We start from the raw sequence: 17,864 nt of genomic DNA on the forward strand, positions 1-17,864 counted from the left end.
CAACTTTTCCCTGTTCACCAATGCTAGTTACTCTGTTGCAGGCTAGCTTACTGGTCCAATTAGTCCAGCAGTGGTATTGTACACCTTGGTGAGGAATGGAGTGCGTCTTATCCCCCGTGCAGGGGGATGGGTTCTGTTTACTGCTTCTTTCTGGCAGTGCTGCCAAGCTGATTACCTTAATTCATCTAATGAGATGATCATGCAAAAGCACTTGGCAGCTATTTAAATTGATCTTGTTTACCTCTGTGAAAGTTACAGTAGTTGCCAATTAAAAATCGTATCTTAACAAGAAATCTTTTACAGGGATTGCTAATGTCAAAAAAGGGTGTTCACTGTAACATGGACATACGCACCATCCTTTCAGATAGGTGGTACTTAAGTCCTCACCCTCCAGAGTTTCCCTTGTCTTGCAGCTCTCTCCTGGTCTCATGTTCTGTCAGCCCCAACCTCCGGGCTGCCCCTTGTCTTTCTGTCCCCTGCGATAACTGCCAGGCAGGACCTGTAGGCAGCTGTATCCTAACCAGTCCCTCAGAGCAGCAGTTCTCAACCTTTTGCACCTTATGTCCCACCTATGTAAGGTCAAAAAATCCTGGTCCCCCCAGTCGAAGAGAGGGGGGTGGCCTAGGGGCCAGTCGAAGAAGGGGCGGGATCCCCAAACGGCCAATCGAAGCGCGGAGAAGCGAAACCGGAAATTCCCAGCGGCACTTCCGGTTTCACTGCCGCGACCTGGGTCTTACCGGTTGAGAAACCCTGCTTTGACCAGGAGTGGAGGCGGGGGGACCTTTGTTTGAAAACCTGTTTCTCTGCAGGGCTTTTTAATAAGATCACACAAGTGTTGCATGTCCTAGTCCCGCCCACTCCCCATGCATACACGCTGCACATCCCAGACGCGCACACAGGCGTGTTGTGTTCGTTCCCCCGCACAGAGACGTACTGAATCACACACACACACACACTCTCTCTCTCTCTCTCTCTCTCTCTCCCCTTGTCCCAATTCCGCGCACGCATACGCTCCTTTGCCCTTATCCGCTTGCGTTGGTCTGTCCAGAGGTTCCGCCGCCCTCCCACTGCACCCGTTTGTAAGATAACATCCATAGAGACTCCCAGCTAGCACCTCTACCCCACACACGCGAAGACGACGCTGCCAGGTCCTGAGCACGCAGCCAAGCCTAGCGGCACCGCCAGGAACATACGCAACAGCCAGGTCCCCTAGGGTAAGCGTGTTAAGGCTGCCACGTCCTGCAGGAACAACGAGCTACAGCACCGGCGCCTCACGCCCTCTCCTGGGCACTTATGTCATGTGCAGCCCGCGGAACTCGGCCCTTACACAGCGGCTCCCATTGGCCGCCGGCCGCAGTGACGCATCCGGAGCTGGAAACCGGCTCCTGGCACAGGAAGCGGGGGGGGGGGAGCGGGATTCAGCCGCTCCGGCACGTGCAGCTGCTGGGGAGTCACATGAGCTCTTCCGCTCCTTCCCCCGCGCCGTGGGCCGTGACGCCATGACGCTGAAGTGACGCCATCTTCCTCCTCCCCCTGCCCCCCCCATCATGGCGGCGGCGGCTGTAAACTAGGGCAGCTTGCAGCGCCTGCCGCACGCGCCGGCTCGCGGCAGCGCTCGCTCCCGCCGCCCCTCCCCCCGCCCGCCTACCTCGCGACACTCAGGTGAGGGGAGGGGACTGGGAAGGCGGCCTCGCGCGCGGGCGCCCTCCCGGGGGGAGAGAGAACAGGAGGGGCCGCCGTGGCGGCGGCACTCGGAGGGGGAGCCCTGCGCCCGTTGAACCGCCACTCCCTGCCGCGTGCCCTCGTGCTGCCCCCACGTGACTCCTGCGAGGGTGGGGGAGCCCTCAGGCCTCAGTCCTGCAGCGGACAGGGTCCTGGGGCCGCCCCCTCCCTAGCCCTTGGAGCACCCTTTGGGGCTTGGCACTATTAGGGCAGCCTTGCCTCGGGCCCCTGCCAACCCCCGGCCCCTGCCAAGGCAGTGGGCAGCAGGCAGCTGCTGGGTCAGGTGACACCTGATTGTGGAGGCAAAGCTGCCTGTTGTGGACCTCCCAGCGCCCGTGTGGCCGTGGGCATGTGGAGGCGCCAGCCTGCAGGTGGGGGCTGCCCTTTGCCCTCTCAGCTGCCTCAGGTGCACTTGGCTCCTGCGAGGTCCTCTCCAGGCTTCTGGATCTCACCTGTTGCCCAAATAACTCAAGGCGAGTTCCCAAAGCAACTCTGGTGCCAATTGGGAACCCACTGTTTGAGCTGACACATTCAACCAGCTCTTGAGAGGCATGAATGGCATCGCTGGCTGAATGAAAACTTGTTTATTTTTTCTGACGGTGCTGCCCTGATGAGCTTGCGACAGCTTATCAAGGGTGACAGTGTGGGGCCAGAGCTGGAAAAGGTTGAGAGCCTGTGCCTTACCTTCATCCTGCTGGTGTTTTCCCTCCCTCAAAAAAAAATCGAGCTTTGTTTATGGAATGGTGAAATGAAGTGAACATTTTAACTAAAATCACAGCCCAAAGGTGGGACTGCCATAGAGCCTTTTGCTCCTTTCCAGTATCTCAATCTATTAAGTGTCACTTGAGGAATAGTAATGGATGAAATATTGATTCATGTTTTCAGTACGAGCTGGGAAGTTTAAACTGAATTTTCTTAATGTCCTAGAAACAGTTAGCATATCTTAATGCCCATTCCAGGCAGTAAGTGGCAGTTCCTCGGAGGGGTGCGGTTACTTATTTTCTAACTTCTACATAAGTTGGCGTCATGAGGAGCCCTAGCAGAGGAATGAAATGTAGCAGTTGGTTTCTGAGAACAAGTTTAAACAAGTCCACACATGTAGTTTCGGTTCAAAATTTTTGTGCGTTGCTTCTAGTTAAACTCATAGAGCATTTTGCTACCTTGGTGTTTGTTCTGGTATGAGGTGTGATTTTTATGGGTGTTATATCGCCTGTAAAATTCACTGGGATTTGATACTTGGTATGTAGAAATGCCATGTAAGTACGTTTGTAAATTATGGGGAGGTGTCCAGTGTTATAAGTGAACTGAGAGTCAAACTAATTTCCAAATGTTATAAGGTCCCGGAATTGTGGAGTATTTTAGAAATGTGCTGTCCTGCTGTGTTTTCACTGCAAGGTTTAACTGCAGTTATCTGCTCTCCAGTTCACTTTCCTTGGCTGGCCTGGTTTAAGTGAGAATGGTCGTGCTGTGGACTATCACCCTAGCAGGATAGAGTATTATATTTGCAGTATGGAGTGATTTTTATTAGCAGCTGATGACTTGCACCAATTTGAAGTGTAGCTTGTATCCCCCTGACAGGACAGTCGTCTCAAATAAGATGCAATACAGAAGTTATAACAAAGTATTTTCTCAATGAAGGCTGTTCCAAGAAAATTGAATGGTACACTATAAGGATATTAGCTTTTTATAATACTTTGTGAACATGGCAACAAATAAGTGTATTTTGCTAGTTCAACTGTGTATGGCAGATCTCTGTCCCTAAATAGATACTCATGCATCTTGGTGCCATCTGGCATATTGTCTTTAAATGCAGAATATTAATACAGTTGTATTTTCTCTTGTAAATTATGGATGGCAAATAAGTAGCTGAAGGTGCGCTAAGATGTCATCCCATAGTCAGGGGCTAAATTTTATCAGTCTCTTTACCAAAAAATTATAGCTATTACATTAGAGCGTAGCTTTTGTATTTCCTCATACTGTAATTGATGCATGACCCTGCTGTAGATTAGTGTGTGACAGGTCGCATGAGGAAATGTCAGTATGACTGGCCAGCCAACTTTGCCTTGCTGAGCCATTCAACCAGCTTGAAACAGGTAAGAGGATTTTTTTCCTTTGGGCAGAAATGTGTTGTGAAAAGGATAAGGACACATTATCTTGAATAGATGTAGTGTTTTTTGAGGGATCCAGGGCATTCAGGAAATATGAGAGCCATTCACCATAATGAATTTAAGCCATTTATTTTGATAAAGAGTTGTTGTTCTTGTGTGACTCACTTGCACGAACTTCTTGTCTTTGCTTTTAAGATATATGTTACTTATCTCCCTTTGCTTTAGCAATGATGTCAGTTTTGATAAACCTTTTCTCTCTCCTCTAAGTGTATCTATGCTTTTTCTTCCTGTCTATGCAAGGAGTGCTCTCCCTCTGTCTTCTAAGTTGTTTGGCTTGTCTTTAAAAATCATTTCTGAAAATTGACCTTGTCTGAAATGCCTACTCTATAAAATCAATATTTTCTGTGTTCTTTGCTCTGTAAAAAAAAAAAAAAAAAATCTTAACTAAATCATCATGATTAAATTGAATAACTACATTATTGCATTGTAGGCCATTCTCAGCAATGGCCAGTGGTTCTGAAATATCGCTATTCTCTGAAGACTGAGCCTGTCAGTGAAAGCTCAAGATTTTTATTATTTTTTATGCAGCTGTTTATTCCATCCTCCATTCCAGTATTTGAGCATTTTCCAGGAATGTCTTAAAATAATTAGACTCTTTCACTTGTAGCCTATTCTTTTTCTCATGTATTTATTTATTACATCTATGCTGTGCTCCACAAAAAGCCATGGGGAAACTTTTTTAACTTTTATCTGAACAGCCTATGTCAGAGCTGTGTAGCTGAACATACTGAAATATTTTTGAATTGGGTCTCAGTCTGATTCCAAACGCATGGAGTTACCTGTGTTTGCTTGGATTCCTGTTTTTTGTATGTCAGTAGGTTCTTCCTCCTTTCTCTTTGTTGATCCAAATATTTAGTTTAAGGACAGTGCTTTGTTACTTGTTCAGAATTGCTTTTGGATAATACTGAAGCACTATACTATGTATTGGAACTGTATTGAGCAAAGACTCCATAATTTGTTGAGGTACATTTGTTTGGTGGAGAGTGACATCTTTCACGATAAGCATAAAAATGAAGTCCTAAGAATTGTTTGATGTTAAAAGAGCCTTGGGATCTTTAACTAAAAAAATACAGTTTATAGTTGGTGTCCTGGCCTAATTCAGTTAAGCATGTTTTTGCTTACTCCATTTGCTTTGCAGTTTCAGTTTGCTGTGGTGTTTTTTTTCATCTAATGTAATGTACCAAACTATAGCAGCATAGTGATTTGTACTGCTGCATCCCTAAAACAATGGAATTTTATTGGTGGATGAACATTATTTAGAATTTTATCTATAAAGCACTTTCAGATGAAAGGTGCTATGTAAGTGTAAGAAAATTGCTGTGAGACGAAATATAACTGTTGAGACTCAAAAGCCATTAAACTTATATAGTTTGGTTAGAATCAAGTGAGCAGCAGAGGAGCCAGTTATCAAATATATCTTTTAAAGGATTTCAGGATACTATTAAGTACCCAAAAAGAAGAATTGTATAGTTGAGTCTAGAGGTGCACCAATATATTGGTTGCTTATCGGATCAGCACTGATTAAAAGGACATGACATTGACTATTGACTTTTTTTGCTGTTGTAGCTAATAACATTTTCCAATAATTATGCCTTCTAGCTAGGGCCCCAGATGCCTAGGTTCCCTCTTGCCTGTGGGGCTGAGGCCCCTGGATGCCTGGGTTCCCTCCTGCGACCTAGGGTGACCCTGGATTCATCTCCTCACTGCCGGGCTGGGCTGGAGTGGAGTGGAGCAGCTGCTGTGGCGTCTCAGGCACTGGTGCGGCACAGACTACAGGCTGGGGCTGGGACAGGCACTGTAAAAGGTGCCAAATGCCACAAAGACGTGACTGAGGTGGAGCTGACTGGCCCAGCTCAGAGTGACTTAACCCGCAGTGCCTGGAGGTTTGTGCGCCAGGGCCTGGGGGCAGAGCCTGTCAGGGACCGAGGCAGCTGCTACCCTTCCCCACCCCCCCGTGTGGAGCAGGGTTCTTCCCCGGCCTCTCAGCCCAGCTGGGTCCTGCCCTTCCCAATGCTGGATCCATTCAGTCTCCCATGTGAGACATGAGAGCTTACCCTGCCTCTGGCAGGGCAGCACCAGGAGTGGAAGGGGCCGTTCCCTTGCTGGAGTCCAGCTCCTAGGACCTGGGTCCCGACTGTGAGGAGGAAATTGCCCGATTTCTCCAGGCCTAGAATAATCCTGCAGCCTTGCCTTGGGCAGACGAAGGAGAGCGGGGAGCCTGACCCAGAGACCACCCAGTCTGGCTGGGGTGGCCACCATTCCAGTACTCATTCCACATGGTTCCTGGAGCAGCTGCTGGATCAGCTGTGCTAGGGGAATGAGATAAGGTCTGTGGGCCCAATCTGGTCTGCATACTGGCCCTGCACTGATGACTCGGGGGCAGTACTGGGGGCCAGATGGTAGAGCTCCATGGGCCAGCTCTGGCCCTTGGGCCGTATGTTTAACACCTCTGACCTAAAACTTAAAAAGTTCTGTTTCAAACCTTTTTTTCCCCTTTCTCTTTCTTGCCTTTATTTGAGGTCTGACTCTTCTTTCTGGCCCTTCTTGGGTGTCTTATTTTGGCTCTTGACCTTCTGTTCTTTGCTGCTCTTCTCATCTGACTGCTTATAAAGGGAAATATATAAAAGTGCTAGGATAGGGGCGGGCAGTTATTTTGGGCAGAGGGCTGCTTACTGAGTTTTGGCAGGCCATCGAGGGTCACGTGACCGGTAACCGGGGCAGATAAATATTAATTTTCTAAATTTTTTTTAGGGGTCCTGCGGATCAGATAGAATGACCTGGCGACCCACATCTAGCCTGCGGGCCACATTTTGCCCACCCCTGTACCAGGACATGGAATGTTCATCAGTCCTATGTCACTGTTAGAGAGATCTGCATTTCTGTCTTATCCATTGGTACTAAGGGACAGTGCCTGTGTAAGAAATCCAGTTTTCCTAATCAGCTGCTAGAAGGAAAATTGTTCTCCAGGGCTCCCAAAGAAAATGGTATTTCTTTTCTCTTTCTGACCATGTGCTGTCTTCTGCTTCTGTTAGATCAGGGGTTTTCAACCTTTTTTAACAAGTGTCCCCGTTCTGGTGGTAGTGGCTGGTCATGGAGCAGTGGGGTGGGGAGGGGGGCTTTCATGTGGCTGCCACTGCCACCCACTGCTGCTGCACACCACTTTCCTACAGCCAGTCACATGTGTGGCTCTGCGGGCTGCTGATGGGCTTTGCAGCAGCCTGTGGATCTGCATGTGTGACTGACTGTGGGAAAGTGCTGTGTGGTGGTGGAGTGGGGCAGTGCATGGCAGTGTGGGGTGGTAGCATGTGAACCCCACTGCCCCACATCTGTCTGAAAAGAGGCACCACTGCCCTTTACCCCCCCGCCCTGTTCTTGAGAGCAGGCACAGAAACACGCTCCCACTCACCCTGCTATTCAGACCCTTTGCGCCTCACTGCTCTTGCAGATCTGCAGGCAGGGTGTGGCCACGATGCCTCCTCGCTATTGCGTATTGACTCAGGGCAGCAGCCCAATGGTCAATCAGGAGAGCGAGCTGGGTTGGGAAGGCGTGGTAGTGTGCTGTGTGGGGCTGGTGGTGCCTGGCGTGCCCCTCCCTCACGCCTGCGCAATGTGTGGGAACGTGTTGGGGAGACACCGCTGCTTTGCCCCAGGGCATGCTCCGTCCCTACCTGTGCATACCCCCTATCACCTTTCCAAGTATCCCTAGGGATAAGTGTATCCCCAGCTAGCGCCCCCTGTATTAGATCATTAAAGTTAATCTGAATGATAATGGTCAATTTGTGTAAAAGGTATGAACATCAACCATGCTGGAAACCCAAGAAAAATAGTAGAAACAAAGGAAATGTTTGACTACTGTCTAGTGATTAAGGATGGGGAGAGAAACTCTCCTCAGGTTTCTAGTTGACTTTGTCCCCTTTGCATATCTCTACCTGGAGAAACTTTTGTTTGTAAGGAAGATCAAGGTATCTTTTACCCCAGACACATGTATTCAGATGGTATGAAAGGTAAAGGGAAAAAAAAAAGTCTTCTCAACTTGAGAGGTTCATTTTGCTGTAAGGTGTGAGGCTTTGTATACTGAATGCCAGTGTATACATTTTCCATAGGTTATTCAGATAAAATAGGGCTGTCCAGTTGGCAGGCTATGTGCAGCCCACTGTGCCTGTGGTCCCTAGGCTCCTATGCAGCTGCTGCATCCTATACTGCTCTGGCTGCAGCAACAGCCAGGATCTCTGGGAGGCTTCTGCTTCCTCCACTGCACCATGGGGCAGGATGATGCTGGAGAAGCTTGCATATGGTGGGAGGACTGCTCTTGGATGTGGTGCAGCAGTGAGGGAGTGTGTTGTCCAGGTGGTCTGCAGTTTGAACTGTTGAAGGCTGTGCAGTGTGTGGCCCCCGCTGGTGTAGCCCTCATGGGATGCAGCCTCCAGCTGCTTAAAAGTTGGACAGCCCTGAGATAGAACATTGTGTTGATGTTTTTAAGCAGAATCCAGTGTCATGATTTCTCTTACTGTAAGATAATGCATGGCCTTCTTCCTTACAAAAATTACTCTTTTTTTCTTTCAGTATTCACTTGCTAACTAGAGGAAAAACTACGTGCCCCTTAACTGTAGAGCATTACAAGCCAATTCCATGGCGTCCTCTGCTGCTGTGCCTGTAGGATTTCACTATGAAACAGAGTATGTTGTTCTCAGCTACCTGGGGCTGTTGTCACAGGAGAAGCCACAAGAGCAACATCCTCCCTCAGTTCAAGGTAATGTACTGTATTTATATCTGAGACTGCTTTAGCAATTAATTTAAGTGCTGCAAGCTTCTTACTGTTGTATCTGTAAATGTAAAGAAAACATTTAGAATTGTGTATTTTATTCATGTGGGCATTCCTAAAATAAAAAGAAGAGCTGACAGTGGACAAAAATAATTTTGCAACTTCTTGGAATATCATTGATATCTGTTATCCTTGTTGAGAGCTGTCAGAAAGGGCTGTTTGCAGTAGCACTTTTTAGGCAACTCTCCATTGTCACTTTACAAATAATGATGGTGTAAATAGGAGGTCAAGTGATTTTTATCGCTGTATCTAAGTTTCTGCAGTGGTTTTAGACAACGCCATGGTTTCAGCGCTTGTTCCTTGTCTACATTATTGTTTTCACTGTTACTGCTGAAGAACTAAAATGTTTTAAAGTTTATTTTATATTTTACGGTAAGTAGCCTTGTTAGTGTGGGGCTCAGGAGTTAATGCTAGGCTTATTTATCTCTTGTACTGGTATTTGGAGCAGTCTTTGACTTGTGCACTAGCTGCTTAACCTCTCTCTATTCACATCCTTTTTAAACAACTCCTCCTTGAAGATTAATTGTTAACCCAAACTCTAGGGAGACAGAAGCTATGGGGAAAAACATATCCTATTTGAAGAGCTGCTGCTTTTCCTTCATTAGCTTGTAATGTAATTATATATAGTAACTTCTAGGGCGAAACATCTCTTATTCTTCCATGGCAAGTACCAGACAAACATTTTATTTCATGCAACACCCCCCTTCATCCTCCCTTCCTGCAAATAAAGCATCCACCTTGATTTTGGAAGGCAGAATGTAGCAAGAAAGATTATTCCAGTGTTATGGTTGACTGTGTGCTGTAGAGTATGTCCTCCTGGAAATGTAGTGTTCAGAAAGTGAGACATAAGGAAATTCTTGGTGTGGCAGATTGTTTTCTGCAGTGTCACACTACTGGGACATTGTTTCTAGAAGAACTTCTGTCACATAAGGTTAGGCCCCATACACTTGCAAAGAGCAGTAGCAAGACTGCTACTTTATTGTAAGTAGTTCTTTTATAGAAGTTCTAGTAAATAAAGTGCTATTTCCAATCACAAGCCTCATCAAGATACTACCAACAACTTACTCCTGCTTCAAGTACAAGCTGCAGTGCTCAGCCAATAGCTACAGCTGTGAGCAGGTTAACACAAGCCTGTGCCCCTTCAGTTTGCTGATCAGAGGGCAAAATCTGTATAATCTTAACTGTTGTATCTTTAATGAACTAAGAGCCCATTTTATTGGACCGACTTCCTGGTTGGAAGGGATTTTAGACAAGTTTTTGAGAAAACCTTGCAATTCCTCAGGTCCAAAAGCTTGTCCAAAAAAATATCCCTGCCACTCGCATAATTTATGGACCATCACAACTACCAGACCACACTTTGACCAAGACATATCGGTTAAGAAAAAAAAAAATTAATGAAAGAAAGACAGCTGTGTATGCTAAAATGTAAGATTGAAATGGAAATGTTTAGTTTTTAGTCTCTTTCTGAAACAATTTTTCAATATTTAAATATAAAAAAAAATCCTTTGGGAGGAAATAGAGAATTATGTAAGAAGAATTTTAGTTAAGTATGATAGTATTTCAGTTGACCTGAGGAAAGTGCTGGTAATGTTTCTGTATTTGGTTAATGGGACTTTTGAACTCCTGAGTAAAGATTGCTAGGTATCAGGTTTGCTAGATAGCATAAGAGATGTTTATTTATACTATAGAAAGATGTAGTCTCAAACATTCTGTTTATTTATTCTAGGATAGTAACACTTAAAAGAAAAATCTTTTTTTCCATTCTTATTGCTTTAAGCTCACCTCTTTAAAAAAAAAAAAAAATTCCACATACAGATCATCTTTGTCAGATTTTATGATGTCTCCCATTTTCATCCCCACACCTTCACTACCTTCCTAAACGTCAACATACCATTCCCACTTAACTTCCGCTCTTTTTGCTTTGCCAGTGTCACTTCACATTCATCTTGTTTTGAATCCTTTTGATAACTTTCAGTTTCTTACTGTTTAATTTTTTTATTCTTTACTAGGGGTGCACTGATATATTGGTTGACTATTAGATCGGCACCGATAAAAGGAGAATTAATATTATCAGATTTTTTTCATTGTTATAGCCAATAATTACCACCGTGTACTTGGAGCGCTATGGTGAGGATAATCCAGTCCCCATGCTCCACTGCCATCCTGAGCCCGTGGCAGAATACAGGTCCCAGCGAGCAGGGGGAGGGAATGCTGGGGAGTGGTCAGCAACAAAGAGACCATCAACCCCCTAAGGCAGGGGGTCGGACTAGATGATCTACCTAGGTCCCTTCCGACTCTAGCTACTATGAAACTATGAAACTATGAAACAGCTGCAATGGCAACGCTGTGCACATAGGGCCTGAATACCAGGGCTGCTGCAGAGACAGGCTGCGCGTGGGCAGGGTGAAGTGCCTGGTGAAGGGACATTCTGCTCCGCTAGAGGTACCGGCTGTCTTTGCAAAAGCAGCTTCTCCCTGGCAACCGTGGGAACTTGGCTGTGTGGGGTCCGTCAGCACTGAGGCAGTGGTGTGCTCTGTGTCTCCAAATGTGCCCAGTACCATTGTCTGCTCAAGGGTCCACCCTGCCCGCTCAGGATAGCAACATAGCCTGAGCAGGGCTGTGGGCAAGGGGGCGATATGTGGAAATAATGCTGTCATTGCCTTCCTCATTGGGGCTGGAGCAGGCAGGAGGCAAGTATGTGTGTATATCTGTGTGTTAAGTGCAAAAGAAACAGTAGTTTTAAAATGCCTTGCACTATTACTAAATATCAGTTATCAGATTGGCTGATATGGTTGCTTAATCATCGGCTATTGGTATTGGCCAAAAAAATCTTTATTGGTGTACCCATATTCTTTTTTCTTTTTTACTATGTATCCTCACTTTTACGCCTTTGCACAACTTTGCTTCGCCTCATGTTTCCTATCTTGCTCTTAATGTCTTTGCCTCTGCTTTCTATGTTTTCTGTAGTTTTTAATTTATCTTGAAATATGTTATATAATCTCTTTCTCTGAAACTTTTCTGAATTTCTTTCTATACTCATTTTGACTGAAAAAGTGTGTTCACTCATTTGCCTTTGGTACATGTTTCTGAGTTGTGGGACTTGCGCTTACAAGTATGTATAACTGTTGTATTACCTTGCAGCTGCAGTTCATGTCAGTGTAGGTCTGGCATGTAACACTGGGCAAAGTGGTAAACTAGTTAAAAAGCACAGACGTAAGCAATAAGCAGATGGCACATGGTTTTACCTGTTCTTCAGAATATGAGTAACAAAGATTAAGTGCTTGTACAAAAGCAGTACGTGGTTAAGGAACAGTTAGTAGAAACTGAATCTGAGCAAATCAAAGGCAATGCTGCTGGGCAGGGGAAAGCAGTTTTAAGAGTGCAATCATTGCTCAGTCTCTTTTGGTGAATCAGTCAATTCAGTCTGATTTTAGAGGTGCTCTCGAACTTGTTGACACTAAGCTTTCATACTGAAAACATTACCTTTTGGCTACTGTTATAATTTCTGGCTGGTTAGGAGGCTGTCGCCTCTTGGCAGACAAGTGCATGACCTCGCTTATTTACATCTCTGGCAATTCTTGGGTAACTGTTCCCAGGCATGAAGCCTTCAGTCATTTGTAGGATGACCATATTAGGTTTAAGGAAATCTGGGATACTGCTCCCCCTTGCCCCCACACAAGTTAGTGCTTGAGGCAGAGGCAGGGCATGCAGGGCAGTGTGGAGGTGGAATGGCATTGTGTGCCTGGTGGACAGCCAGGTACTGTTGGAGCAGGTGGTACCCTCACCCACACGTGTGGAGCCTGGCTTCTCCTGAGCAATGGCTGGAGGCTGGGCTGGGCTGAGCACCACTCCAGTCCCCCTGCCTTGCTTCCACACAGCCGCAGCAGTGCTCGTGTGCCTGCTTGTCTGGCGTATCATGCTGCTCTTCCTCTCTGCTGGACTGTGTCTGAGGCCTCTGTGATTGCAGGACTCTTGATTCGATTTTCAACAACTGGTAGGACACTGGGATAACCCACGAAATCTGGGACTTGCCAGCCAAACTGGGGTGTATGGTCACCCTAGTCCAAGGATGGGCAAAATACAGCCCACAGGCTGGATCCAACCTGCCAAGGGATTTTTGCCCAGACTGCAGGAGGTTCCTTTGCCCCACGCAGGCTGTGGCAGATGTGACCAGTCCTACCACCTCCTGGCACTCAGTGGGGCTGGGGTGATATGGTGGCTGGACCTCCCAGCAGTCCCACAGTGGCAACTCCTTACAGATGCCAGTGCCAGTCCCTACTGCCACTGCCGGACTCATCCTTTCTGCCCTGGCACCCTGGCCCATCTGCCCTGCACCCACTGGCCAGGGCGCACAGCCAGACAGATGGGATCGAGCTGCAGGCAGAGAGTGGCATCCAGGAATGGGACAGGTGAGTGGAGCCAGGGCTGTGATCAGGATAACGGGGCCATGATAGTGTAGGGCTGAGGCCTGGGGCAGAGCCATGATCCATTGCCCACACGTTCCTGCAACGAGTGCTGCTTTTGTAGGTAGGGGCATGCAAGGAGCAGATTGCAGCTCTCCCCCAGGCCACTGGCCCTTATGGTGGGCCAGTAGGGGGTGCTCCTGCCTTGAGCCACCCACCTCACTGCGCCTACCTTCCAGGCTCCAAGTGCCTCCCTGGGGGTGCTTCACATCTGGCCAACCCCCAGGGAGCACAGGTGTGTGATGCCAGTCACGTATGCAGAGGGAGCAGGTTTTCCCCCCTCCCTCAGGAATGTATCCAGCTTAGGTTACCTAAAGAGAAAGGGTAAAGTGTGTACCCTATGCAGGGCCCATCTTAACCAAATTGTCACAGAGCAGAGTTTTTTGGGAGAAACAGAGGTGTCCTTCTGCCACATGCTCTACGTAGATGTCACGGGACCAGCAGTGTCGGACACCATGAGGCAGTGCATTAACTTGCCGTAGCGGTGGGAGACACAGCAGGCATGCAGTTTGCTCTTGTTGGGGTCCCAGGTGCTGAGTGTTCCCACGATGAGTGTGTCAACCGTACTGTCATAGCTGCGGCCCCTCAGACTGTTGGCCAGCAGGGTGTACTTCTCCCATTTGCGAGCCCAGCCGTCAGTGAAGGCTTGGCGCTTGTTTTTGAGGGGGAAGATGATGTCCATGATCAAGATCTTCTTGGCCTCTTTGTTCATAATGACAGTGCCAGGGTGCATCTGGCTCTCGCAGCCTGGGAAGGTGCAGTTTACAGAGATGTCTCCCACTGCAGCTGGGATGGCCCTTACCAGGCGGTGCTGGATGGTGTTGTGGCGGAGCTGCTAGGCTCTAGTGTGCGGCCTGCAGCTACACAGCATGTGGGGGAGGGTCTCTGCTGCGTAGCTGCACCGTCGGCATTTCTTGTCCCCGTGGCCAAAGCGCGCGGCCCCATTCGGAGGCAGGCAGTTTAGGCGGGTGCGGTGGAGGAAGTGCCAGTCAGTGAAGCACGTGAAGCTCCCGCTGGGTTTGAAGTGGTTCTTCAAGTCCCACTTTGAAGTAACATCAAAGACCTTGCCCTGGTCGGGTTTGGCCCTCCGGTTGCCGGTGTACTTGTTGCGGACGGCGTCCTTCAGGAACTGCTCCAGGAAGGTCCTCATGCAGAGCATCATGGTGACATGGTCGGCATGCGGGGCTGGTTGCAGGGAGACTCCCAGCTCCTCGGTCCACATCCAGGCGCAGCCAATACGCTTCCCGAGGCATGGAATTGTGGGCTTGGCTCTACAGAGAGGCCAAGTCCTTGCCATCTCTGCCAAACTCCAGTGAGCCACTGAGGAAGGTGGCCAAGTCACATCTGGTAGGTTGCTTTGTGATCCTCTTGCGGGTGGCCTCATCAAGGGTGCTGGCAGCAATGATACTTACCGGCAGGTCAGGAGGTGGAAGGTGTGTGTGGCCACGCTGTCCTATATCTCCTGAATTGTATAGGCAACCAGGAGGTGTCTCATACATGTCCTTCACTTATTTCAGACTCTCAAAGAATTTTGAATACAGTTAAAGATTTTGGTTCTTATCTTTAAAGTATGTCATGGCCTGGGCTCAGGATGTGTAAGAGAGAGATGAAAACTCCAGGATGAGGACTGTGGTTGACAGCTTTGTTTCTCTAGTGTGATGCAGGTCTTTACATGGGAATCAGAGGGTCAGTTTGAGACTGAAATGAGCTCCCTTAGGAATTCACAAACCTTGCCATCTTTTGTTACAGATGTAGGGCCACTTCTTCAAACTTGTATTTTCTAACAAAAAACATATGTTCAGGCCACCCCCAGAACTCCTCCTAAACCAAAAAAACTCCACTATACGTGCTGCTGTCTTGGGGAGAGGGTGAAAGAACAAGCCATATATCATGGATATTAGTCATTTTTCATAGTCCAGTTCTGACGATGCTCAGGTAGTATAGTAATGAATATGGTATAAGACCAGGGTTGGGCAAAATACAGCCCATGAGGCCATTGTATCTGGTCCGTGGGGCCCCTAAAAATTTTAGAAAATTAATATTTATTGGCCCTTGGTTCCCGTAAAAAAAAAAAAAAAAAAAAAAAGACATGAGCCAGGGACAGTAGGACCCAGGGGAAGCCCTGGTGGGCTCCTGCAACAACAGGGCCCACCTGGCCTCACCCCCTGAGCTGGAGGCCCCAGCCCAGGGGCTTCTGGCCTGGGACCATGTGGCTGCATCATGCTGGAAACTCAGGTAAGGGGTGTGGGTGGGGGACAGGCAGGGGAGGACCCTGGGGAAAAGCTGAGCATGGGGAAAAGCAGCTCTTCCCCCACCCCATGGCTGGTGCTCCCTGCTGCAGCTGCTCGCAGTCTATGCGGGGCTGTCCTGAGCAGGCACAGGCAGCCCCACGTGCTGCAAGGAGCTGTAGCATGGGGTGATGGCCACGGGGCAGGCGAGGGGCCACTTTTCCCCGTGTTCAGCACCAGCTTGTAACCTGCCCCTGCTGCCAGCCTGGGCCCTGCAGCAGTTCTGGGCTTGCTTATTGGGGCTGTGCCGCAGTGGGAGCAGCTGCTCAGCATGGAGGAAAGCGGCTGCCCTGCTTGCCGGCACTGTTTGCCACTGCTGTCTCTGGGCTGCCCAGCGCGTGAGGTCCGGGTGGGCAACAGCAGCAAACACTGTCCAGCACAGCAAGTTGGGGGACTGCTGTCCTCCAGCTTGAGCAGCTGTTCCTGCTGTGGCGCATCCCTGATGGGTGAGCCTGGAGCCAGCATGGGGCCCAGGCTGCCAGTGGTGATGAGTTACAAGCTGGTGCTGAGCACAGGGAAAAGGAGCTCTGTGCCCGGTGCCCCACACTGCATCTGCTCGCAGCCCCACGCAGGCTGCGAGCAGCTGCAGCAGGGAGCACTGTCCGTGGGGCAGGGGAAGGGCCACTTTTCCCTGTGCTCAGCACCAGCTCCTTCCCTGCTGGCGAGCAGGGGTCAGGGCTGCACGCTGCCCCCTTCCTGTACCGTGGGTCTAGGGGGCACTGGGAGTGAGTGGGCAGGTAGTGGGAGCATGTGGTCCGCACCGGTGTGTCCTGGGGCCAGCACCAGGTGGGCCCAGAGCAAGGCAGCAGGAGCACAGGGTCCCGGCCAGCAGGGGCTCTATGGGGCCAGGCCAGTTCCCCCTCTCCCTGCTGGTGCAGCGCAGCCCGGCTCCACAGACCCCTGCCAGACTGCGCCCCACTTTGGGCCCCACTGGTGCTGGCCCTGGGACATTGGTCCCAAGATGGTGACCAGGGGGCGGGGTACCTGTCACAGGGTGAGTCATCTGTCAATGGTCAGAGCTACCCATGTGGCCCTCAACAGCTTGCCAAAACTGGGTAAGCTCTGCCCAAAATAATTGCCCATCCCTGTATAAAACCATACAGTTCAGTAAAATTGTGGTTTGAGAGTTAGTAAAAGTGAAAATAGGAAGCAGTTGCTTGTAATCCCTCCCCAGATAAGAGTATGTACCTTCACTTTGCAGGAATGGAATATATCACTAATGTCATATCACAGAGATCGAGAATGGACATTCAGTTTCTCCTGGGAGAATGGCTGATATCCCAGGGGAAACCACAAGTACACAGATTTTTCTCCCAGAGTAAAAATGACTGCTCCAGGAGAAAAATCAATCCTGGGAACAACCAAGTTGTTCCTCGGAGAGTTCTTCCTGAGAGAGCAAACGTACACATTCTCTTCTGAGAGAAGCTACGGCACAGTCTTCCAGTATCCCAAGATGCTTTGCTTTCCTCTCCCTGGTACTGGTAGTGGCCTGCACACACAGCCCCAACTCTGGCCTGTCCTGTGCCTTACACCTATCCTGAGCAGCAGCCAGACAGAAGCTGTTGCTGGGAATTGGGGGGAGGAGCAGCTGCCTCCCCCTTGCCTCTGCAGCCTGTGCCTGGGCTGCCCTGCAGCTCCTCTGCACTGCTGTCACCATCACCTCTGGACCACCTAGGGGGCAGTGGTGGCAGTAGAGAGGAGCAGCCGGGCAGCCCAGATGCCTGTTTGAGGTGGCTGCAGAAAGAAGGGCCTCATAGCAGTGAGGGGGAAGTGGTTGCTTTTTCCCCATGCCTAGCAGCAGCTTCTGCCTGGCTGCCATCACTGTGCAGCATAGGCAGTCAGTCCAGAGCCGGCATAGGGCATGCTGGGGTCGAGAGTGTGAGTGTGGGTTTCAGCTGGTCTGGAGCTGGTCCACTCCAGCCAGGGTGAGTCGGGAGCGGGTGCAGAGTGGGCTGGGGTTGGGGTTGGGACTTTGCTCAGTGGCTGCTGAGCACTGGTAGTGGTGGCAGGGAGGAGCTGGCAGGGCACGCAGGCTGTAGGCTGTTGCAGGAGGGGAGGTGTCCTGACTGGCCTGCAACAGCTCTCCGGAGTTGCTGTGTATCCTGTGGGCCCAAATAATTGCCTGTCCCTGGTCTAGCTCCATCTTGTTTGGAACGATCCTTCAGGTAGTCATTGGACATTGCTGCAATATTTTGTCACAAAATATGTGATAGTACAACATCAAAAACTGATTTTTCTAATAATCTACAACTCTTTTTTTCATCAGCACTTTACAGTTGAATACCAAAGTGTTGAAGAATGAAAGGATTCTGATCTTGTACATTAATGTGTAGTTACTGTCACTTTATCTTAGTATAAGCAACGAAACTTGCTTGAAGTGTTGATGGATCTTTCAAGGAAA

General features: G+C 48.9%; 1 protein-coding gene across 2 annotated transcripts in view; it reads left to right on the top strand.

The window, feature by feature from the left end:
* Positions 1–1,522: 1,522 nt before the first annotated feature.
* The window catches only part of BCL2L13 (BCL2 like 13), a 70,603-nt gene continuing 54,261 nt past the window's right edge, over positions 1,523–17,864 (top strand). Inside the window, exons 1-3 of one of the 2 annotated variants that reach the window (XM_090043466.1) lie at positions 1,532–1,662; positions 6,642–6,874; positions 8,454–8,640. In XM_090043466.1, coding sequence (XP_089899592.1) covers positions 8,520–8,640 — 121 coding nt within the window. In that variant the 5' untranslated portion in view covers positions 1,532–1,662; positions 6,642–6,874; positions 8,454–8,519. Of the gene's footprint in view, positions 1,663–6,641; positions 6,875–8,453; positions 8,641–17,864 lie in introns of both variants that reach the window. The other variant, XM_090043465.1, reaches the window with a different exon arrangement.

The sequence above is a fragment of the Crocodylus siamensis genome, chromosome 4, assembly GCF_052110815.1.
Source record: "Crocodylus siamensis isolate JL-2025a chromosome 4, ASM5211081v1, whole genome shotgun sequence".
Taxonomy (NCBI): domain Eukaryota; kingdom Metazoa; phylum Chordata; order Crocodylia; family Crocodylidae; genus Crocodylus; species Crocodylus siamensis.